General features: G+C 39.8%; 1 protein-coding gene across 2 annotated transcripts in view; it reads right to left on the bottom strand.

Annotated features, from left to right (window-relative positions):
• Window positions 1–2,363: 2,363 nt before the first annotated feature.
• The window catches only part of SLC10A7 (solute carrier family 10 member 7), a 268,772-nt gene continuing 246,270 nt past the window's right edge, over window positions 2,364–24,865 (bottom strand). The window contains exons 11-13 of one of the 2 annotated variants that reach the window (XM_031010511.3): window positions 7,064–7,209; window positions 5,198–5,308; window positions 4,754–4,891 (exon numbers count right to left, since the gene is read on the bottom strand). In XM_031010511.3, the coding sequence (XP_030866371.2) occupies window positions 5,225–5,308; window positions 7,064–7,209 (230 nt within the window). In that variant the 3' untranslated portion in view covers window positions 4,754–4,891; window positions 5,198–5,224. Of the gene's footprint in view, window positions 4,892–5,197; window positions 5,309–7,063; window positions 7,210–24,865 lie in introns of both variants that reach the window. The other variant, XM_055384110.2, reaches the window with a different exon arrangement.

The following is a 24,865-nucleotide window of genomic DNA, read 5'->3' on the forward strand; positions in this document are numbered from 1 at the left end:
AAGTTTGAATATTCTAAAATGTCTATTATTAGTTTTTATTTTGTCTTCTATAAATTAGCCATTTATATCATTTGCTTGTTTTTCTACTGTACTTAAAAGTCAAATACTCCCTTCTCTCTCCCTGACATTTAGGGAACAGCTTTTCCAGGACATACCTGAATCCTCATATTGCCTCATTCCAAGTTCAGAAATGTGAGCTCACCTAAATGAGAGGGAAGTAGAAGTGATGATGCTTGTCAGGTTATATAGCCATCTCGGGGAATATGGCTTTTTAAAGCTTCCCATGGCCACTGCAAGTAGATCTTAGGGCACATTTGGAAAGTTAGAGAATGAACAGAGCTAGCTGCATTTCTGTGAATTTTGGGATTGGGGAGAGAAGAGAAAAGAAGGGAGGTGGGCAGGGAGAGCAGGTAACAGGGCAGGTAGATGGAACCTTTGGGGAGGGAGGGGTGGTCAGTGAGAAATTCCAGATGGCAGGTGGCTGGCAGATGGGCAGGAACAGTATGTATAGTAGTCATTTAAGTTTGCACATCCCTAGGCCGGGCGTGGTGGCTCATGCCTGTAATCCTAGCACTTTGGGAGGCCGAGGTGGGCAGACTGCCTGAGCTCAGAAGTTCAAGACTGGCTTGGGCAACATGACGAAATCCTATCTCTACTAAAAATACAAAAAATTAGCCAGGCTTGGTGGCAAGTGCCTGTAATCCCAGCTACTTGGGAGGCTGAGGCAGGAGATCGCTTGAACCTGGGAGGCAGAGGTTGCAATGAGCTGAGATCACGCCTCTGCACTCCAGCCTGGGCGACAAGAGCGAGACTCCGTATCAAGAAAAAAAAAAAAAGGTTTGTACATCCCCAGACATTCAGTGTGTTGAAACCTCTGCAGTGATCAAGTAACTGGAGCTGAACTCCATGTCTGGGTGGATGAAGTTCACAGAAGAGAACAGCCATGGAGTTTGAGATGCTGGAGAGTTCAGAAGTGGGTGGAGATCTGGGAGAGCCCATTTCAGGTGATTTGGATGAGGACCCTATGATCCAGCATGGCCCTGTGATTTCAGTGCCTTTGTTTGCACTCGTGTTGACAACCACACCGCACCCTGTTAGAGTAACAGTGTTCAATGTTTAATACAGAGTTTCTCATAATCAGGTTTGAAGAGAAGTTCTCCAGAGTCTACAAAATTTTTTTCCCTTTAAATGGGTTTTGCATTTTACTCACATTTGAGAAAAACTGTCCTATAGTGCAACTAAGATTTGTTAAAGAAAGTCTTATAAGACCTTTCATATATTGCCTGTATACAAACTGATGATGATAATTTTTATCTAGTTTTTAAAGTAAGTACATCAGAATTTCTATAAGGAAATCTTTTATTTTTTATGTATATAAAGCTTTCATCAATTCAGATCGATCTAACTTGATTTAGCTTAAATTACTGAGGGTCTATTGTTCTGTCAAGGCATGCAAGATGAAAGTTGCTTGCATATCATACCTGCAGTCTTGCCTTGGAGAGTTAATATTTACACAGCTATGAAGTAATATATTCCTATGAGGAGCACAAGGCAGTGCTTCACAGTTTATTCACAATAGGAATTGTAGTAAAAGAGTCACTTTTCCTTATAAATTAATAATGACCCGATATAGAGAAGAGTGCTTGTAATTGTGAAGGTTCATGTCCTACCTATTAAGATCACAATTTGAAAAGTCAATACACATTTTTTGGCTACTACTTTGAGCCAGGCATTGTGGGAGGCACAGTAGAAAAACAGAAATGTTTACTGCACTGGAGGAGACAGCAATATAAACTAATGATTAAACTATGCAGAGGTTTCAGAAGACTTGAGGGACGCGTTGTAAGGACATGTCAAAGGACGCAAGTATGGCACTGGCTTGGGAAGTCTTCATGGAGGAGTTGACATTTTTGTCAGGCTTCCAGGGGAAGAGGATTTCTATGCCAAGAAGACAGCAAAGACAAGAACACAAAGGTATGAAATTCTATACAAGGTAGCTTGCTCATCAAAGAAACACTGGTGTTGGGAATGGCATTCTAAGGTTTATCATTCCTATTTCTCAAAACTGAAATTCAGATCACTTACATTTTGTCCCTTCTGCTGCATATGTTTTCCTTTTGGTCCTAAACCTTGATGCAGAGAAAATATCTCTCATAAAAAGGCAAGGGCTACCTCTAGATTTTAACATCATGGTGTGGTGGAGGTACCCACAGAAATACCCAGGAGACTATGAAGTTTACATCTATATAACGACAAATGATATAACGGTGCAGAAATGAATCAAGAGAAATCCAAAGACACTTAGAAGGCATCACAAGGCCATCTGAAATCAGGTTAAAAATAAGCCACAGTTTCTCTTGTGATTTCTGAAACATTCTTTGTTTAATCATATAATTATTTTCACCTTCCAGTCATCATAAATAATCCACTTTATGACTTAACCAATCCTTTTGAAAAAATTTGGTATTTAGCACAAACACTGAACATTAGCTAGAGGTGTGTTAATTTTTAACAGAATAGGGAAAAATTTTTAAAAACCCACAAAAATTTTAATACTAAGAAAAAACATGAAAATACCAACATTATTACCCATTAAAAAATCTAATTTTGTAACAACCATTAAAAAAAATCCAGGTGGAAAAATGAGTAAACATAATCTAATGTATTTCTTTCATAAATACATTTAGACAAAACAAATGCATAAAACAGATAGCTTTACAGTGTATAAACATAACAAAATATTTTAAGCTCTGAATAATTAAATCCCAATAAGCATGAATTAAAAATAAATTTTGATTTTATTTTTTGTTCTTTATGAAAAAATATGCCAAGGAATTTGTGTAAAAAAAAGAAATAGGCATAAACATATCACTAACACCACCAAAGTTCACTATGTAAAGATTATTTGAAAACAAAACACATTTTTAAAGCAAAAGATAAAATGTTATCATAGCATTTTCAGTTGAATTTTATCCCATGATCACACCTACTATAGGTGTTAGACAATAGAGGTAGATAAGTTGGGGGCGGGGATCAGTATTTTAATGTTAGGGAGAAAGATTTTTATGATAGGGCAGATAGATGACAGACAGACAGACACTTCCATTTACTCCAAAATTCAAAGAAACGTGTAGGAACAAAATATAAGAGCCTTCCTGTGCTCCATAGGTAAGCACAACTACCTAAGCAAAATTACTGTAGTTTTAGACACAAGTAAAATTCTTTATAACAGTGTGTACTACAGCCTGGTTAGCATAGATTTTTGCAGGATCTGGCATTAGCCTTAAAATTCACACTGAGAATAACTCTCATGAAATTTATTCAATGACATTGACAAAAGATGAGACCTGGTAGTAACAATAATATAAATTTACACAGTAGATAAACTTGGTGAGTTTCTAAGGAATGATTTTTTGTTGTGGGCATAACAACAAAACAACAAAAACAGCTGCTGAGGACATAGCACGGCCTCAGTGAGACCCAGGATGCCAATATTGTCTATCAAATCAAGAGAGGACGTGTAAGAGGATGTGACAGGACGGCATGGAGGAAAAACAGAAAAGTATTCCCGTAGTTCTATACGTGGCTTCATTCTCTACTTGGGTCCAGTTACAGTTCTTGCAGCTATAGCAAAAGCAAATATTGGACACTCATTTGAAAGCTGCTGCCCCGTTGGGAACTAATTTTACTTGATATTTTGGTTATTAAATGGTTTTGCATGTTCTTTTCATCTGGAGAGACAGAATGTGTATATGTAACATTTGTTTGCATCCACGACCTTTATATTTTCATTTATTCATGAAAGCAATATGATTTAACTTTTAAAAAAATATTGCCAACATTTGTCAAATCTGCCAAGGAAATTTTCATTAATAAATTGTCTCAAATACCTTAAGTGTGCTTAATTCCAGGATGTAACAGGCTGCTTTTGGCCAACAGGGGCAATCTGGAAAGTGCTCAGCACATCTGCGTAATAGGAAAAAAATTTGGTCTGGGTTGTGGAATGTGAATAGAATCTACCATTAATTGATGCTGCTTTCAAACTGATTGTAACATTTCTGTGCCTCATATTTGGCTGTTATGAGTGTGTAAGTGCAAGACAGAAATTATTGAATAAAGAGGAAGAAGATATTAAGATATATTTTAAAGACCCTGAAAATCAAATCACAGAGTTTAACTCAAAATTTCACATGACTTCACTCATAATTCAAACATTCAGGCCCTTTCTTTGAAGCAGCTTATAATAAATTTAAGACATATAACCACAATCTCTCATAATGGGAGTGAGGAATTTCTGTGTGGAAACTATTTGAAGGAATGTCTTTAAAAATGATGTCAAGGAATGCATATATCTTACGCTTTTCAGCATCTATTCGATCTATGACCCCTGCTGAGTTGATAAGGAAGAGGCATGTCACAGTCGTAGAAAAAAAGAATCACACAGTAAATCAAAGTATGCATGAATAAGACTTTGGAAATTTTCACTGTCATCAGAAGGGCATTTTCCTGATGGTGTGACCTCATTTCAAACATTACAGTAACTACTATAGGGTTGTATTGCACAAAGGTGCTGCAGGGAAAGCATGTTTGCTTTTTGTCACTTACCATGACTGATTCCTGCATTAGGAAAACAAAATTAACTCCCAGATATTGTACCACCCCTGGCAGTAATCAACAAAGCATATTTTGGAAATAACGCTCTTGTCAAATACATTTTAAGGCACTTAAACAGGATCTCATATTTTTGTGTAAAAAAATAAAATATGCATTGAGGCAACATTCACAAGTACAAGTCTTCAGAATTGCTAGTATGTACAATCCTGTACATATATACATTGCTACAGAAAGTCCACCTCCTTTGTTATACTGTCGGCCTTGTCAGCTTCACTCCCTACAAGGAAGGAAAACATGTTCAGAGTTGGACAGTATCCATGAGCAAAGTGAAAGCATCAATTAACACCAGATAATTTATGCTATTAGAAGGAAGAAGAGGCCCACCCAGATGGCATCATATAACCAATAATCCAAACCTCTGGATACAAACAGATTTCCCTGCCCACCTCTCTGGCCGGCAGACTTTGTCATTTCCCCCTCCCACACCTGGCCTGGCTACTCATATGGTTCCCCTGTGCACTAGATGGTAGCCTTGGGTCTCAATCAGTACTGTGTGCAAAGCAGAGGAGGCACTCATGGATACCTGGAGGATGGACTCTTGGTATTTATTTTAATGCCCAAATTTGATGGATAGATATTCCAAGCCTTCTGGATTATTCAAGTTAGCCAGTGGCCCCCTGGTTTGGAGTAGTTTCTACACAAAGGAAAAATGAACAACATTGTACAATTTAGTCTCCCTTTTGGAAATGCTTCTGTTATTCTACAGAACAAATTCTAGAGCTTTTAAATGTTTGGAAGAAAAATTCACTCTGATTAATTTGCCGTTCACTATGGCTGTACAATATTGATGAGTATTAGGATTTTCAAATAATTTTCTTCATTCTTTGTCAAAATTTACATGTACAAATTCTGACTGACAATTGCACACATATTGATAAACATAAGCATAAATAGAAATAGAAAATTTCAAAGGGGATAAACAGTAAAAGAAAGAAAAAGTTACTGAACTGTGCCACAACCAACTCCGAGTAGGAGGCTCAGAGCCTGGAGTGGTACCCAGCATAGAAGAGGAATCCTTTTTATGTTAACATTTTGTTAAATAACTGAATTAGTGAACATGTTGGATGGGCTGAACTTCCCAGGTAGGATCCTGGGGGCCTAGGGCAAACCTTCTAAAAGTGATGTTACATTTCTATCTGGAGTGTCATCACAGTGTTGGGTAAAGATTTTGGGGGTCAAATAGCCCAGTGTTCAGGTCCTAACTCCAGCACTGGCTGAACTACCCTATGGTCTCAGGCCAGCTGCTCAACTCCCTGAGCCCATTTCCTAACCCGTAAAATGGAGAGAGCAAAGCCTGCAGTGAACATCATTGTAGATAATGATGAACAATGATGATAATAATTATGGCAGCTAGCATTATCAAACACTCATCACGTAATCCTCTACAACCCTAGGGTGTAGACATTATCATTAGTCAGCAGAAACTGAGCTACAGAGAAGTAAAGTAAGCCCCAGGTTACAGGATGAGAAGGCCAGCAGCCTGAGCTCTGAGCCCAGGCAGGCTGGCCCAAGATCCATCCTCTGAACCAGGTAGAGGATAGGATGTGCTTAGCACACGCAGTGCTCAACAGGTGGTACTGTGGCCATCCTATTTTCAGGATATTAAGAACATGACACAGGGCACTTGTCATTGGATACCTCTTCTTCCCACACATCTCCTGATAACAGTCACTACTTTGTGAATAGACAAAAATAAGTCCTGGTATGTCCAAATCACTGGGAAGGAGTCAGTTCTATCAATGCTACCACGTGATATGCATCATCTAAACTTCTTGTGAATCACCTGGTTTACTTATTTTGTTGATAATTTAGGAAATGAAATCCATAAATATCTAATGTGTACAAGATTCTAAGTGTGGTGAAATTAACATTGCATGGACTTCTTTGCTACTTAAAGTTTATTTTTTAGTGCCCAAATGCAGTTTTGCTGTACAAATAGGTTATTATATATCTGGAAAATTAAAAATAAAGTAGGCAACCTGGATAATGCCAGATTCTATCTTATTTGGAAAGGCATGTGAAGTAAGACATAGATGAAAGACTGAGGCAAAGATGGTATGCACCAGAGTGGAGCAGGTATCTATTTGGACTATATTTACTGAACCTTTACCCCATATAATATGCCCTTCAATATGAATGAATTCAAAAGAGCTTGTAAAAACTGCATGTTAAGTATAATTGTCTTTTATAACAATTTAAAATCTTTAACCTCAACCCTCCTGTTCAAATTGGAATGGATCAGTGCACCATTATTATTGTATTTAAGTAAGAAAATATGTACTTGAAAACAAAGACATGCAAGCAAAATCGAAAGTGTATGAACAGTTCAGATTCAGGAACAGCATTTTAATCTAACTTGGATCCAAATAAGATCTTTCTGGGGACTCACCTTCTGCCTTGATACCATCCAAGACTTGATTGTTGGCACCAACACACTTCCCAGAAGGATCTGAGCTGGGTGGTAGATGAGCAAGGGTACAGATATTAAAGAGAGATGCTCATGGCCTGCAAACACGATCTTCAGCATCGGAATTCCTGTTGAACAAAGAAGACAGAAAACCTAAACCAAATTCAGTCTGTCATCAAATTAAAGGCATACTCCATCAAAATCAGAACTTTGGAATAGGTTATTATCATATTTTCTCATGTTTATTCACAGAACTGAAATGGGAAAGTCTGAAATGGGTCACCAAAACTTTCCATCTTTCTTTCATGACATAAAGTTCTAACTAGGATAAGGTGGAAAGATGGTCAGTATTCGAGGGTACCAATAATTCTCACGGCAAATTAGAAGCTTATCTAACAAGGAGAGGAGAGAAGATTGCGTGTGATGGAGTTGCTTTAAGAAGGCTGAAAAATATTGGTGAGGGAGATGCTAAAAATGGATCTCTTCTTGCTTAGTAGTGAGATAGTCTGTTGGTCTTTAGGGAGGCCTGCTTGGCACCAGTTCAAAGTCCCAAAGCTTGCTTTTGAGAGTAAAAAAATATGGTAAGATTATGTATGGTATACACTGCTGTAAGTAGGAGGGCAATTTAGTCAACTGAACCTTAAAGGATTTGTATGTTCCCTTTCGGCCAAAGATCTTAAAGTGCTTTATGATCATTAGGTAAGGCTCATACAGATTGGTCTATGGAAGATGAATACAAAAATTAGCCAGGCATGGTGGTGCATGCCTGTAGTCTCAGCTACTCGGGAGGCTGAGGCAGAAGAATCGCTTGAACCCGGGAGGCGGGGGTTGCAGTGAGCTGAGACTGCATCACTGCACTCCAGCCTAGGTGACAGAGTGAGACCCTGTCTCAAAAATCAGGGCTGAATGTTTAAACTCCACAGTGAATGTCTTCATGGAACTCAAACGAATACTACTTCATGAGTCTACTATTCTATTATACCAAGAGCTGGGTGTGTATATTTTATAAGCTGCTGCCTATAGAGCATAATTTTTGAGCTTCTATAACTAACACAATTCAGACACTAGCAGTCTAACTATTATTACTAATTGTTTTAATGCAGCCACAGTCTTCAGAAGTGCTATGTATGTATCAGCTTCTTCAACTGAATAGCTTTAATAGCCTAGCTTTCTTGTTTCTCTGATAACAGCCTCTGAAAACGACCTAAGCTCCTAACCATGTACAATGATGGCACATAAATAACTTTTTATTAGAACACAACAAGGAAGGCTTAGCTTTTTCAATTATTTTTACCTTCTAATAAATTTCAAACCTTTATGCAAAAAATGTGTTTCATGGCTACTTTCTTTTTCACAGCCTCACATATCATTGCCATAAACTGAAAACACTTAACTCTTCCCAAACATAGTCTCTGAGAGCTTCTAAAGTACATGCTTAGATTTTTTGCAGTTTCTGTCTTTATACTAATATAAAAAATGAAGGGCCTTTTTTTAAAAAAAGCTTTAAAAATCTACTGTTGAAAAGCAGCATCTGATACTATAGTTTTGAAAAGCTGTTACAATGAGAAAATAAAATCTGAACACAACTCCTCCTGTTTCCAAGAAGCATTATTCATTCCTTGGCCCAAAGAGGTGATGCTAAGACATTGGGGGATAGGAGTAGAGTAAATGTGAGGCTAAAGGGAGCAAGTGATAGAAGTATCACGATATTTTGTCCCTAAAAATGACCAGAGCAGGATTTGCTAACCCCAGATTTGAGGACTGAGGCTGCTGGGCTAAACCACCTATGTTGTCCATTCTTAGCTAAGAATCTGGGCTCTGTGTCATTCAGTCTTCAGCAAGCTTAAGTGATCTCAGAAGGGAAGCCATAGAGATAGTCCCAGATGCTGCTGCTACAATAAGTAAACAAAAAGTTCTATTGATGAGGAAACTGAAGCACCTAGTGGTCAGGAAAATTTCTTAGTGGTAGGCTCTAAACTGCGACTCAGGCAACCTGAATTTCCAGTTCTCCATATCAGGTAAGGTCAGTTCCAGATGCCATGGGCACTGCAGCTGCTGTGAAAAGGGAGAGGGCCTGGCATGCAAAACACTTTCAAGTCCAGCCGTCCTTTTGGAACTCATTCTCCTTGAAGACCTCCCAGAAGCACTTCCAGGGGCAGTATGGTGTCAAACTCCCCTGCTCGCCACACCAGGACGTCCCTGTGATTTCAAATGTGTCAAAAGCAACTGCTAGGGCTACCCCAATAGTGGCAAGGAAGCCATGGATTCAAAGACATAGCTTTGATCCTCAAGAAGCTTAAGGTGGACAAATGATCTCTCCCTTCTTTGGACCCTAATGTCAAGTTTTAGGAAGTTCTCTTCCGGCCATTGCTGGTTCTTCAGCTCTTATCTCTCTCCTTCAAACACACCCTTCTGTCCGCTGCTCTTGCGAGGAAGCTGGGACTCTGCAAACACCTGTCCTTCTGGTCAGCTGCTCCTTGCAAGGGGCCCCAGAGGAAGGCTGGAGGAGGAGGAGGAATTTCTTTCTAGTCTGGGCTTCCTGCCAGGCCCCTTCACCAGTGCAGGGGTACTTGGCTCCAGCCTATAACTCATCATGCCCCTGAGGGCCACAGCACCAGCGGGGCAGTGCCCCTTCTCAGATGTCTGAGAACCTGCTCTGCTGCCTCTCTCCAAGCTTCTAGGTTCTGAAAATTCTAACTTCTTCCCTTTGCCCCCCAGCTCCAGCTACTTTCTGCATTTATTTGTCTTGTTCCCTCACTGTTGCCATTTCCCTTTTCAGCTTTCCAACACTATTTAATCAATTCCCTGTATTCAAAGGGTGATTTCTGCTTTCCTGACGGACCCTGGTTGCCCTCTTCTTACTCTGCCTTGTATAACAGTCATTTCCTTTGCTTGAAAAAGAGAAGGGATCCACGATCACTTGCAGCTGCGGCAGAAATTTGTCAAATTAAATAGGAATTTCCCCCTACCACTTTATGTGCCTGCAATATCTTCTTGCTAGTCATTAATCAAATTTCCTATCTCTACCCCCACAAGTGAATAATGTTAAAATATGTTTGAAAATAATATATCAGAGAAAAAAATAGCTCCCAGAGGTCATGGTCCAAGTCTCTTTCATGTACCCTCTCTATGCCACTCTCACATGGTGGATTCACAAGTCAATCACTCGCCAGGGGGAGGCCCACTCCAGCGACTCGAGTCATATGTTACCTGTTTTAGGAAACTTTATTTTATTTCAGACAATGCATGTCTGAAAGATGTTAGAAGGCCCATATTGTAAATGGATTCTTTTTCTGACTAATTTCCACCAAAAGCATTTCCCCCACTGCTCTATGGACTTAAAATTTTCCTTACTTTTCAATCATTCAATTATGTACTTTCCTTTTCAATTATTAGAGTTTCTTCTAAATCTATTTATCTCAAACTTTTCTTTCCTTGCTTTCTTTCAACCTCTCCCCCACTTCTCCTCCCTGCAATCCCAAGCATCTACTTAGTACATCTTCAGTTTCTCCAAGGTCAGAATAGAAAGAGAAGTTGGGATAAGCAGAGTGAGAGTTAACACTTCCCATGTTCGAGTTTCCATGCTATGGTGGCGATCATTTGGAAGTGGTGAGCTCAATATCTCTTCTCTAAGGCATCTTTGCTGTTAGCAGCACTATCTGGACAACAACTGGAAACTTGGGGATCATCTCAATTGTTGAGAGAGGTTGAGAACCTGCTAAAAACCACTTCACTTACCACACTGTGATTTCTGTCAGCTGGCCAAGAATTCGGCAACATTTGCTCTTCACATCAAATCAGAGAAAATCAGCTGCATCTCTTATTCCAGAAGACTATGTAATGCACCACTCTTTTGTCCTCATCACTCACTTGCTTACTAATCCACTTGCTCACTGATTTATTCAATTAGAACTCATGTAACTGATCAAGTACTCTGTAGAAGGGCTAGGAATCCTGGGAAGCATGATTTGACCTAACCCTGCATTTCCATAACTTACTGGGCACATGGGTGACCACTCACACCTCCATCCCCCTCACCTTCATTTAAGAGCACCTCTTCCACAGTCTCGAACCAGTCTCTCTGCCTTCAGAGTTGTCCTGTCCAAGCCATTTTCTACTCTGTGACCAGAGTGAACATTCTAAAGTGCAAATCTGATCATGTCACATCACGCAGAAGTGTATCACACAGGAGAGATCCCTAAGTGTGGCATAAGAGCATAAGAGGACTTCATGACTTGCCCCAAGCTTTTGCTCTTTTTCACTCTAAATCTCATTACTTCTCTGCTCTTTGACCTGGGCGCTCCAGCCATGATGGGCACCTTGTGGTCCTCCCACCCATCCTTGGCCACGTGCCATTCTCTGTCTTGCCCCTAGGCTTTGCACCTGAGCTCCTTCTGCCTAGAATGCTCATCACCCATTCATGACCCACCCAACTCCTCTGTATCCTTTAGCTCTCAGTTCTTAGGTTGCCTCCTCTGGGAAGCCATCCTCAGAGTCCCAAGGTGGCCTTTAGATCCTTTCCACTCCATGCTTACCTATGCCAGGGCATTCCAGCCTCACCTTCGCTACCCTTATTATCATTGCCTGCTTCTCGTGCATTTCCTTTACCAAGCTGTAAGTTTCTTAGGGTCAGCAACAGTTTCTTCTTCATTGTTGAGCATATGGTAGGTGGTCAAAAGGAGTGTGTTGAATGAATGAACTTGTATTTTTCCAGATTCTGTCATAAAGTTATTGTGCAGACTATCACTCCATTTTTACATTTGTTAATTAGAAAAAAAAAGTAATAATTAAAAAACCCAAACAAACTTACTAGAAAGAGTTTTCCTTTTAAAGTAAAATTTAAATATAGGACTCTTTTCATCTTGCTATCACTGCGGTAATATAAATGAAGCAAATTAATTTTAATGCTCCCAGGTACTGATTCTGTGTCACCATGGTTGACAGGATTCAACTAGACTTTATGAGATGGCATTTGACTTTATGGAAGTGAACACTATGCACGCATTTACAATTTTACAGGGACTTTAAGCTGTCATGCTGAAAAATGTTTATAAAACATTAATCAAAAAATGCCTCTTTAATACAATGCATTGTCTGAAAGATGTTAGAAGGCACATATTGTAAATGGATTCTTTTTCTGACTAAAGTAATTTCCACCAAAAGCATTTCCCCATTGCTCTACAAGTACACTGTGTGGATAGATAAAGAGCACTTTCTCAGCACATTACTACCTGATCCAAACACTTGGGAAATCACTAATGTACAGCATGCCATATTTCCATGTCACACATGACACATTTGTCTAAAATTATCCAACAGAGTTTGACACTGCAGCATATTCCATAAGCAGAGCTTTCAACTGACATCTGCCAAGTAGCAACTTCAAGTAAGGGCTTTCTTCTTCTAACAAGCAAGTAAGGATTTTCTTTTATCCTATACCCAGGATGGAAAGGATAAAACAATATGTACAAGAAGAAGTTTTTTTTTCTATTTTAATATGTTTATTTTATGTTCTCTGAATTAAAAAATTCCCTTTGTATCAGTGTTCAAGCTTCAATAATAACTACTTTCTATTGGATGGACAGTTTTTTATTTTTCCTTGAGAAACAGACATTTTTCTTTTTAGATTAAATATGGACTTTTATTTAACTTCCACTGAAGGCTGCTCTATTGTTCACAACATAAAATGATCTACTTTACATTATTGTTCAGAGCTTACTTACTTGTGTAGGTGTACTATGTTCCTACCATTCATTCATTCATTAACAAAATACTTTTTGGGCCTCTGCTATATGTGAGTTACTGGTCTAGGTGGTAGGGATATCAGGAGAATGACCCAGACAAGGTGCCTACTTTCTTGGGTGCTGCCTTCTCATAGCATTTGTCCTGACCATGTTGGCTTTCTACAATTAGGGGGTGAGTTCCAGCCCCTCACAACTCCTGCTGCAACTGCAACTCCTACAGCCCCTGCAACTCCTACTGTCACTAGCTTACCTACTTTCTACCACCCAAAGTTCGGGGATCATCTTTGACAAATTCTATTTGTTCTTCCACCTCTAGATTAAGTTACCAAATTCTGTAGATTTTTTTCCTCATTTACCAGTCCCTTTTCCCCTCAGTTTTCACTGCCGTCTTCCTAATTCAGCTCCTCATAAAATTAAGCTAAGATTATACTTACAGCCTTCTGACATAACTCCTTGTCTCCAGACTCTTCCCTCATCAATCCTACAAATCACAGTGAGATTAATATTCCCCAAATCCACATTCATTAAAGCCAATACCCTGCTCAAGAACTCCAATGACTTTCCAGTGTCCATTCATCAAATCCTCTACTTATTCGACTTCAGTAAAAAACAATCATTACTACCACTATTATGTAAGCACTACTGGATGCTAAGTGCTCTGCCTGCATCATCTCCTTTAAGCCTTACGACAGCTCTAGGAAGTAGGTGGCAATTTTCCCATTAAAAGATGAGGAAACTGAGGTTTAGAGCAGTTAAGTACCTTGCCTAATGGCCTACGCTGGTATGCAGTGGAGGCAGAATTGGACCCCAGTGTGTTTACTTTTAATCTCTAAGCTGTGTTAACTCCATTAAACCAAAGTTTCACTTGCCAATTGCTGTCACTGGCTCAGGGCTGGCACTTTTTAATCCTTGTTAAAGTTGAGCCCTGCATTTTTCTCCATATACCTAAATCCTTTGGGGTCACCAAGGCTCAGTTTTATATTTTCCTCCATGATGAAGCTGGCTTTCCTATTGATTTCTTCATTTTTTGGAAGAATGAAGGCACTCGTTCTAGATGCATCACATAATTTAGCCTTTGATGATGTTGCCATTATTTTCTTTTGTGTAGGTTTTGATTTTTCCTGAACATAGGCAAAACACTATGTTTTTATTTTAATTTCCTGCAACATTTAAGCACAGGGCTGGTGCTCAATACATAAATAATTGGTTATTTATGAATAGGTGCTAAAGTAATGTTTCCTATGTTGAAAAAGATAGGATCTAGAACAAATACTAGTTGCTTCACTAGACTTTAAAGACAATGCATTCACATACTGCTCTGGGAGAGGCTTATATTTCACAGGGCAAAAATAGATTTGATATGGCAGGAAGGAAAGAAACTGGACTGACCAAGGAACACAAAATTCAAAATGAGTACTGAAGTATGGAGTAAGCAAGAAAATGTATTGAAAAACACACGTTGTGTCTTTTGAAGTCTAATATTACATGTACTTTCTCACTTAGCATGAGATAGTATACTCCAATCACCTGGATCATTTCTTGTCTTTCAAAGATTCATTCGCCTGAATTTACATGACTTGTTTTCCATTTAAATGCTTTCTCTGACTTTTCACTGGGTTTTGGAGAGAGCTGCTGGCAAATCTGGAATCCAGTTGCTTCTCTCTTCAGTTGTCATGGTGATTTCTCACTTTTGTTTAGTTTGTTCTTAGTTAGAAACATCCATAAGTTTACCATCCAAATGTCCTAACACTGTTATTTGAATTCTATTTCTTCCTCCTTAGTGAATCTTTCAGAAAAGCTCATGTTTGCCTTTAAAATTCATTGGTATAGATGGTCCCTTTAAGCACAGTGCAATCCAGGAGGGAAGTTGCTATTGGGGAACACAGCCACCCTTCAGACATCACCAAATGCCAATCTTTTTGCCCCTACCCACCACACATGCCCATGCACATGGACACACACACACACACACGCACACATGCACACACATACACACAGACTTTCTCTTCAGAGACAAAATAGTCACAGAAAGTCAAACTCACAGCCACTGATTTATCTCAAATAACTAAACAAAGGGGCAATTATACATTTTTTAGAGTATGAAATGATGCCTTGATAAGGTAAAACAAGGGCTTTGGAATTTGGTTAGAAAAGGCTTTCAGTTAGGACTATGCTAAAGCAAGCTAATTTCTAGTAATAATAGTTGTTTTTCAAGCAGGGATTTATCATTGATCATATCCAGTAATGTGCCTGAGGCTGAACAGTGTAGCAGTTAAGAAGCTTGGCGCAGAAGCTGGAGAGCCCTGGGTTTGGATCTCACGTCCACCATTTACCACCTGTGTGACCTTGGTTGGGCAAGTTATTATTTAACCTGTTTTTACATGAATGAAATGCACCTACTTTGTCAGTTTTTGGATTTTTTAAAAATAAAGAATAAAATAATATAAAACGTCTGGTATATAGCAAGTGTTCATCCATTATGTGCCAGGCACTCTTCTAGGTGCAGTGAATACACCAAAATTCCTGGCCCTCATGGGAGCTTACATTCTTACTCATTTAATAGGGAGACAAGACAGACTGTACCATGCCAAAGTTACGCAAAGAGCAATTGCACCCAATACCAAGATCATTACACAGGGCAGTGGAAAAATGCAGCACTGTCGTATGAAAAAAGATGTTAGATAAAATGAATTCAGTGAGCAGTTCAGTCATTTTAATTTTCTCTCCCTTTTAGAGGGTGTCAAAAGAAAGGCCACCTCCTTACAGGGTGGTTGGTATGACTTGCCTGTGAGATCAGTCTGGTGCTGCCCCTACACTAGCCTACAGTGTGGCTTTTTGGATCAGGCAGGTTTAGTCTGCACAGCCCCCAGAATTCCATTCTGTTCATAATCTGGCTATTCTAGGACTTTCCCCAAACCCATTCTGGAACCTTCCAAAGGCTGGCAACTCAACTTTCTGCAGAGTCCCCCAGGAAGGCGTAAAAGATCACAGATCACGTGACCTGCTCTCATTGCACCCATCTAAGTGATTGGTCTTTTGCTCAAATTCTCCATGATTTTAATATGCAGATTGTGCTGCCTTACCCTTGCCAGTGATTTATGTTTTACTTGCTTCCCTGTTTTTGTGTGTGTCTTTCCATTTTTAACTAAAAACTGCCAAATTCTTTGGTAGGACCCCAGCACAAGCATCAGAACCTCTACTGTTGCTTTATGAGACACATAAGAGAATATTTTTATCCTTTTTATACAAAGAATCATATCCAAAATGAGGTGTGGCTAAATGATACATGCAAATTGGAGCTCTTTAATGATTTTCTCAGTGTCCTAGGGTTGGGTTCACTGAATCTACTTAGATTTAGGATTTCCAAATTGCTAAATAGGAAGCCAACAGCAGTGCCTCTGGGATGTCTGACAAACCCCCTTTGCTAGAGCTCTGGCAGAAAAACAGGACAATCTTGCACCAGTTTATCAGATATGTACCAACGGAATTTTAGTTTCCAACCTCTGAAGCCTGAAAAGTGTCTTAGGGTGATCTCTGTGGGTGGCATATGAGGGAAAGAAACATGTTGAAATCCACATAGGACGTGTCAGCCAAACGTGCTGCACAAACTGAACCTTCCCTTTGCTACCGACTAGGAAACTGCTTTCCTATCGAACCTTCCTATTGCTCTCCTGCCCAGCCTTCCTATTGCTCTCCTGCCCACCTTCCTGTATACAATTAAAAAGACTGGAAGCTCAAACTTTTCTGGTGTAGTCAGGAACTATTCGGCTATGCTAAGTAGATGTTTATGTAAAACTTTCCTAAGAGACTTGGCCTTCCCTCATATTTCAAAACCAGAATTCAAAAATATTCCTCTATCCAAAAAGAGGAATCAGGCCTGGAAAAGGAGGAAAATTAACAAAGATAGGTCATAAACTTGATGTCTAAGGCCATTATAAAAAGAAAGGAATGATCTTTCCAGTAATCTAAGACCTTTAGAAAAAAGAGAGCATTATTCATGTTCTCGTTTTCCAGCAGTCACACCTTACACAGGACTTCGGAAGCCATTATCTGGAGTTCACAGATATTTTGGGTTTTCATTTATTATTGGTAAGGCAGAATATTGATTGTAGCCAATACTTACACAGCGTTTACTATATGCCAGGCACTGTTCTGAGAGTGTACAAGCATCAGCTCGTCCACTCCTCACATCCATGATGAGTGAAACTACCATTGTTATCCTCACTTTTCAGAGAAGGAAATTGAGGCAGCAGGTAAATAGAAATTTGCTCAAAGCCACACACAGCATTAGGACATAGCTGGGGTGTGAATACAGACAGACTGGCTCTAGAGTCTGTGCTCCTCTGCACGCTATGTGCCTGAAATACCTGAAAAGAATTTGTCAGGGTACTTAGGAACCCTAAAAAAGGGGTGCAAGGGGTGCTTTTTAATAAGATAGAATAATGGATGGTAAAATGTAAGGAAAATAACAGCTACACAAGAAAAGTCTGAAAGCAAGAGAGACACACCTTTCAATAAAGGTGCTTATTACTTGGCAGGCTTTGAATAAAGGTTGGTTGATTACCATTTTTAGGACATTAGGAAAATTAAAAATTGTGTTTTAGTCTTCACCTACCCAGGCTGTAACCCCATCACTTTGCTGAAAGTTTTATGTAAATAAAGATGCAAGAAAAGACCAAAATGAGCAGCTGGTGTTGCTTCTGTTTTGAAACAGGTATGTTGATTGGAAAAGATGTTTAATGAATGGCCTGAGCCGACTCACCAGGTGCTGACAATGAAAGATTTAACTCTACCAATTGAAGGTTTCTGCCTCAGAAGATCAGGTACACCCTCACCTGTCTGACAGCACTGTAGGAGTAACTAGCAAACAGGGAATTCAAGAATGAATTAAAGAACTGAGCCATGAAGTCTTCGTTCAAATACTGGCTGTGTCTTCCAGGAGGGGTCACCATGTTTACGGAGACAAACTTAGCAGGAAGTAGTGAGATTACTTTTTCCTTTTCTAGGCTGTGAATGAAGAGTTGTTTAGTCTTCTAAAGAGACAATCTGGCTAATGTTCATACTCACAGGATGTGAAAACATCAAAAATAGAATGAGAATTTCATATGACAAAAATAACACAAGGTCAAAAGAATATATTTAACATAGTCACCAACACAGAACTGGCCTCTTCTGACTGGCTCTGGAACTGTTGTCCAATTTTACAGAGTTTTTTAGATGTATTTTTATATAAATGAAGAAAAACACTTGAACCTATTAAGTCTGATGCAAAGCAAAGCTGGATGGTGTGACATGAGCTTTCGTTGACTCTGCCACTGCCCCACAACCTAGATGTAGTTTTCCCTAAAAGGCTGCATTGATAATTTCATCTTTAGACACTGGAACTTTCAGAAGGCTTCCAAATATTAGTTAAAAAGTAAATGTGAGTAGGCTGTGACCCAAATGCACATTAACGATTTTTAATATACATTTTGTTTTGTTTTGTCAACATGACCTTTAATTACCTTCCAGCGGTAATTTTCCTTTTCATGGTACTGTGTTTATGTTGAACAAAAGCCTCAGAAGAGATTTCTTCTACATAAAAGAACGAGGCAGTTTTGATTTGGGGATTAAAAACCAGACTTATTTGTTCTTAGATCCATGTCTCTTAAAAAGGTTGACTCAGGTTTCTGTGACTTATCTAACCTAGATGATGTCCTGATAATCTACTCTTGGCCTTTATTTATTCTCAATAATTATAAACATTTGGCAGTTAGGACCTCATTTAGAAGACTTCTAGGCAGAAGAAATTTAAAAAACCCTGGAAGTCATAATATTAAAAAACATAAATAATTATGTTTTTCTATTCTCCTCTGTTTTCTCTTCTGAATATTTAACATATCTAATTATGGCACAACTAATTCTGGTGTTCAGAATTAGTACACAAATGGTCAGTTTTGGTAACCAATGGGTAGGTATAACCCATCTCGCATTCTTTTTGGAACCTAGTAGAACATAAATGCATACAGAGTAAACGAGTCTAAATGCAGTGGTTCTCAGCTTCCGCCACACATTGGAATCACCTGGGTGGCTTCTAAAAACTATGCTGCCTGGGCCTATCCTGACAGATTGAGTTAACAGGTGTTGGGGAGGGTCCTGACATCACTAGTATGGCACAGCTCCCAGGTGATTCTAATGTGGGCCAGGTTAAAGAGCCAGGTCTGGTATTGCGGTGGAGTCAGAGGACTCTGGAGGTAGACAATTCAGCCATGGTGCACCAGCTCTGCTATCTATGTGAACTGGGGTGAGTTATTTGACCTCTCTGAGGCTTGGTTTTCTAGTTTGGACAATGAGAGCAAGCATAGCTATTGTGCAGGGCTATTGTAAAGATTACATGCATTAATAAGGCAAATTAAGTGCCTAATGCAGTGCCTAGCACATGGGCGGTACCAAATAACTGCCAGACTCTTCTTCTAATACTTCAAAGTGTCTTCACGTCTGCTTTCTGATTTAATGTTCACTTCAACCTTGTGGGATAGGAGAAGAATACGGGCTTGCAAGTTTGGGTGTCTATAGGTCTGGCTGATTTAGACTTTCATATCATTTCATTATTAAAATAATTCCATATCCTCTCTGTCCTCTGGAGAATCTCAGGTTCTCAGTCCATGGAGCTCTTTTCTCTACACATTCCCTTAGTGATCTCATCCAATCTGATAGTCTAAAATAACATCCATAGCCTGCAAACTTCAGCCTGGATCAGGATTCCAGACTCCACTGGATGTCAAAAAGACATATCAAACTTCACATGTGCAAATCCAAACTCTTGATCTGTTACCACATGACTTTCAACCACTAACATCTGCTCCTCTGCAGTCTTCCCTAAGCCAGTAAATGGATCCTTACACCCCTCAGGCCAAACATCTTGAATTCCTTTCTTTTACCTACATATCCAATTCACCAGCAATTCCTATTAGTTCTGTGTTCAAAATGTATCTCAAATCCAAAGCTTCTCAACTCTTCCACCCCTATTACCTTTGACCAAACCACCCTAAACTCTTGTCTGGATAAAAGCCTCTCTCTTGAGTCTTCCTTTCTCACTGCCACACCTTCCCACAAAACCCCAGTCTACTTTTAACAGAACAACCATAGGGATCCTTTCAAAGTAGAAGTGAGATCTTGTCCCTTGTCAATTCAAAACCCCCAATGGCTTCCCCACTCATTCTGAGTAAGAGGCAAGTCCCTACAATGGCCAATTAGGCCTAACACAATATTACTGGCCCCTCTCCCATTAGCATTCCCCAGTCTCCCGTCTCTCACTCATTCTGCTCCCAAGGTGAGCTTCCTCCTCCTTCCTCCAACATGCCAAGTGCACTGCTGCCTCAGATCTTTGCCTTCACTGTTCCTTCTCCTTGGAATCTCCTTCCCCGAAATATCCACAGGCTTGCTCCCTATTTCCTTCAGGTATTTTGACCCAATGTGCCCTTTAAGGCTGAAACCTTCTCATCTCCACCCTGGCATTCCTTATTCTCCTTTCTGGTTTTCTTTTTCACCATTGCTTACCACCATCTGAGCTGCTGTATATTCAAGTGTCTGCTTATTCCCACTAGAAATTTTGGAAGCTAGATGAGGGAAAGAACTTTTTTGGGGTTTTGTTCACTGCTGTCCCCCTACAGCCTAGAGCAGGGCACATAGTAAGTACCAAATAAACACTTGCTGAATGAATGAATGGATGATGTAGATTATGTTTTAAAAGCATCTTTTCATTGGCACTGTATAGAGCAAATTTGTAGCAAAGGCAGCCCTGGGAAGTGTCACAGCTACAATTTCATTAACATGCTCAGCTTCGGTACAGATGACATTCCAAATCAGCTGGCTTCCTGGGGCCCAGGAATCTTTTGAGTTGTGTCCAATTTTATATCTCCTCCTGCCCCCAGGGTAACTTGTCAAAAACCTACTGGGTACCCCATAGCTTGAAAAAGTGGGTAGCTAACTTTAATTTCTGGCTGGAGTTGTTTGGATGGGGCTGTAAATGGGGACATACAAGGGGAAACTGTTACCCTTGCTTTGCAGCTGCAGGCTCATGTATTCTTTACTGTAAAGAAGCATGGAGCGGGCTATCATTAAAGACACTCAACCTGGTTTATAATGTCTGGTTCAATTAAGAGAACTTCTGGGAAGAGACATGACCAAATAAATAATTGGAGAGATGCAACTCTGAAAGGACAATTGTTTTTTATCGATCTCTGTTTGCAAGTTGAAATTGAGAGATATAAACTTCAAGTGGATGGGCTCTCCTGGGTGAGAGTCTTCACTTCAAACGCAGTAAATGAGTGTTGTTTTGTGATGCACATTTTAGTACTGCTAGAGGCAAACTTTCTAAATATTAATAATAATAATAAACAAATCCCTCTGCAACTGACAGCGAGTGCACAGATGAACAGAGATTTCCAGGAAACAGGCTGTTCTGGTCTTCTGGATGTGGCAAAGTCTTCATCAGAAGGGACAAGCTCCAGAACAACAGAAAGTGTGCCCCTCATTTCTTTGGAATTCCCCTTTCAGGAGCACTGAGGGCATGTGAGTTGATTTTTAATGGGTAAAATTAATCTCTTTAGAGCTATCTCTATTATAAGGTATTTTTTAGTTTGAAATTAATATGAAACTATGAAATTAAAAGCTTCTAATGCTAAGAGCTGTCATTAGGAAACACAGTGACAAGGATTCAATATACTGTGAGGTGCCACTGTACAATATGTGGGATTTTTCATGTCTGCTTGCTATTGAGCTGTAGGTGACAACTGCAGGTAGAGCTTAGCTAGAATGAAGCTGACACATGCAAGCACTTGGCCCCTCTTGTTCCTGCTCCAGCACTCAGGCTGAGCGAGCAGCAGATAGCTAACATGCCACTCATAGGTACTTCTAGAGGGCTGGGTGGTGTGATGGAAAGGACGTGGGCTTTGAAATTAGAGACCTGAGTTTAAATCCTCACTGTACCACCCACCAGCTATATAAGCAGATGATCTTACCCTAACCCCCCTCAGTTTCCACATCTGACTCAAATGAGGTTAAAATAACTATCTCGAAGGGTGGTTAGAGGTTTCAAGTGAGACAGTGTATGGGAAGTACCTAGTATAGTACCTGGCATAGAGTGAGCATCCCCAAAATGATAGCTATTAGGATTGTTATTGTTGCTGTTGTTGTTATTATTATTATAAGAAGTAGCATTATGAAATAGTATTATGGGGCTCAAATTTAGCAGTCTACCAGGACTGGCCAGGGAGGGGCTTGTCACTGAGATCATTCAGGATGAGGTGTGCAGCACTTCTAAAACACTGCAGATGGTGATGCTGTGGACTGCCCTGGGAACTGAAACTCCCTCCCGCTGATGCCGCCCAAACTCCCACTGGCCTCATCTGTTTACAAGCCCTCTATTCTTGGTAAGTGCTCATGATCATATTTGGTCTACTGCCCCTTTCAGAGCACTGACTTCTGGGAAGCAGTGATTCCGTCTCCTGTTCTTTGTTTTAAAAAAATCTTTCTACGGTAATAATTGTGTTGTAAGAGTTTTAAAAAAATCACATAGGTCCCCTTTCATAAAGGGATTTATATAAGGATAACTTTCAAATGGCATTCTGAATTTATTTTAAATATGCTTCAGTTTTGCCCTCAGCTTGCCAGGAAGACATGATCTTAAAGAAAGCAAGCTGCTTCTGGAGGGAGTGCTAGGTATTTTGGGCACTAAATGGGTGGTTCTCTTTTGTTCAGATTATACTTTTTTTTTTTTTTTTGAGACGGAGTCTCACTCTGTCACCCAGGCTGGAGTGCAGTGCCATGATCTTGGATCACTGCAACCTCCGCCTCCCGGGTTCAAGCGATTCTCTTGCCTCAGCTTCCCAAGTAGCTGGGATTACAGGTGCCTGCCACCACGCCTGGCTAATTTTTGTATTTTTAGTAGAGACAGGGTTTCACCATGTTGGCCAGGACGGTCTCAATCTCTTCACCTCAGGTGATCCACCAGCCTCGGCCTCCCAAAGTTCTGGGATTACAGGCATGAGCCACCATGCCTGGCCTAGATTATACCTTATATTAATAAAATACTGGCATACTTTTACATCCAAATACTGTTGTTTAACCAGATTAATACAAATGAAACTCAAAAGGACATTCGAAGTTAGGCAAAATATGGTAACCCCAGCTACAAATTAGAAAAACTGGAGCCAGGTTTTTATCCTTCCTAGACAGGACCACAATATCATACATTGAAACCATGGAATGAGGAAGAAGGTGATTCCTGGAAATTAGGGTCCGGGCCTACTGCATTTTTTTTAAATGATTGCTTATTATTATACAATACTTAGTAGTATGTCATAAGTAGTTATAAGGATATTCTTTTGGCTGATGATGGAATATAAAGTATTTCAAAGTGGGGTATACTGTGGCCAGGCTAAAGTAAGAAAAACAAAAACCAACCACCCAGAGTTGACTGAAACTGGTCCTACTGTCATCAAAATGCACCTACACAAAACCTGACTGAATATTCTGCTAGATCAAAGCTCCCTAAGAATCTGGGTACATGAGCTAGCACATCTGAAACCTGAGAGGTGACTCTAGATGTCAATAATTAGTGGCTTTCAAACTTTAATGTGCATGATACCCTCTTTTGAAATATGTTACATGTGTCGGACATCAGGGTTTTATCCTTAAAATTCAGAATCAGTAGGCTTGAGCAAATCTGTTTTGTTTTTAAATTTTTATTTCTTTTAAGAAACAATGCGCTACAATTTTGAGGATCACTCTTTGAGAAATGCTGGTCTATGGTGTCCATCCAAAGGGCTCAAGATTCTAAAGCTACATACTTAAGCCCTTCAAAATCAGAATTATTGAATAGTAGAGCTAGAAGAGCCCCAGAGATCATCTAGTCTGAACTTTTCATAGCCAGTGGACCACAGGGTTGAGATGTTTCACAGCAAAGGGCTCTTTCTGCAGAACTCTCACTACAGCTTAGCATGGTGGCTAATAGCTAGGCCTGGGCTTGATTTCTGGCTCTGCCACTTGGGATCATGTGACTTGAGCAAGTCATGGATCACTTGGGAACTTCCCTTATCTAGTGTGATTGTGGAAGTCATGTGAGCTGGTGCCCACAAAGTATTTATGGGAAGTGACCTACACCAAGCTGGTCATGTATAAGTTCTGGATTCTTTCCAGCAGATAAGGTATAAGCAGGAGATAAGGTATTCCAGCAGATAAGGCCAAAGGAAGTTTAAGGTAGGTGAAGCTTAGCTGTACTACTATAATTTTGCCAGCAGGTTTTAATGAAAGTAAGTTGTTGCCCCCATAGAAGTTTTTTTTTTTTTAAACTCAACATACACTAGTAGTTCAACACAAAAATATTTTATGCAACCTACCCTATAAAATGGCAGTCTCAGCTTGGATGGACCTTTTAGGTGCTCTCAGAGCACCTTGCATGAGAGGGTCCCTCAAAGCTACGTAATGACATTCCAGAGCAGAATTTGGTGATCTTCCAGTCAGGTTCAGGAAACCACAGATCCTCCCAACAGTAGCTGGACACAAAATGAGGTAGGGATCACTCCCGCACATCCCTGATGGTTTCATATGCAGACTATGGGATTTGCCAGATTCTTACAGCAAGTGGGAAGTCTCTCTCAAACTTTTAGGCAGTCCAGATATCAATGAGAACCCATTTATTACATTTATCATGCAAAGTAACAAGTCAGTAATTTCACCAATCAAAATAATGAATTTCTGAATTCATTATGCTAATTAGTAAGGTCTCTGGTTGATAGAGATATAACAAACGTATTTGTTGTAGCTGCCTCTGGAGTGAGTATTTCCTTTCTGATAAAGTTGTGGCTGAACACTACAGTGAGAATTTTCTATTAGAGCAATTGGCTGTTCCTGGCACTGAAGTCTAAACTAACAAGTACATACATAATTACCACACTGTCCACAGAGAAGTATTTTAAAGTAAACTACTTTATGTAACTAGCACTTTGCACAATGTTTACCTATTAAATGCCCAGTTAATGTTTGCTGCTATTATTGC

This window comes from Gorilla gorilla, chromosome 3, assembly GCF_029281585.2.
Source record: "Gorilla gorilla gorilla isolate KB3781 chromosome 3, NHGRI_mGorGor1-v2.1_pri, whole genome shotgun sequence".
NCBI lineage: Eukaryota > Metazoa > Chordata > Mammalia > Primates > Hominidae > Gorilla > Gorilla gorilla.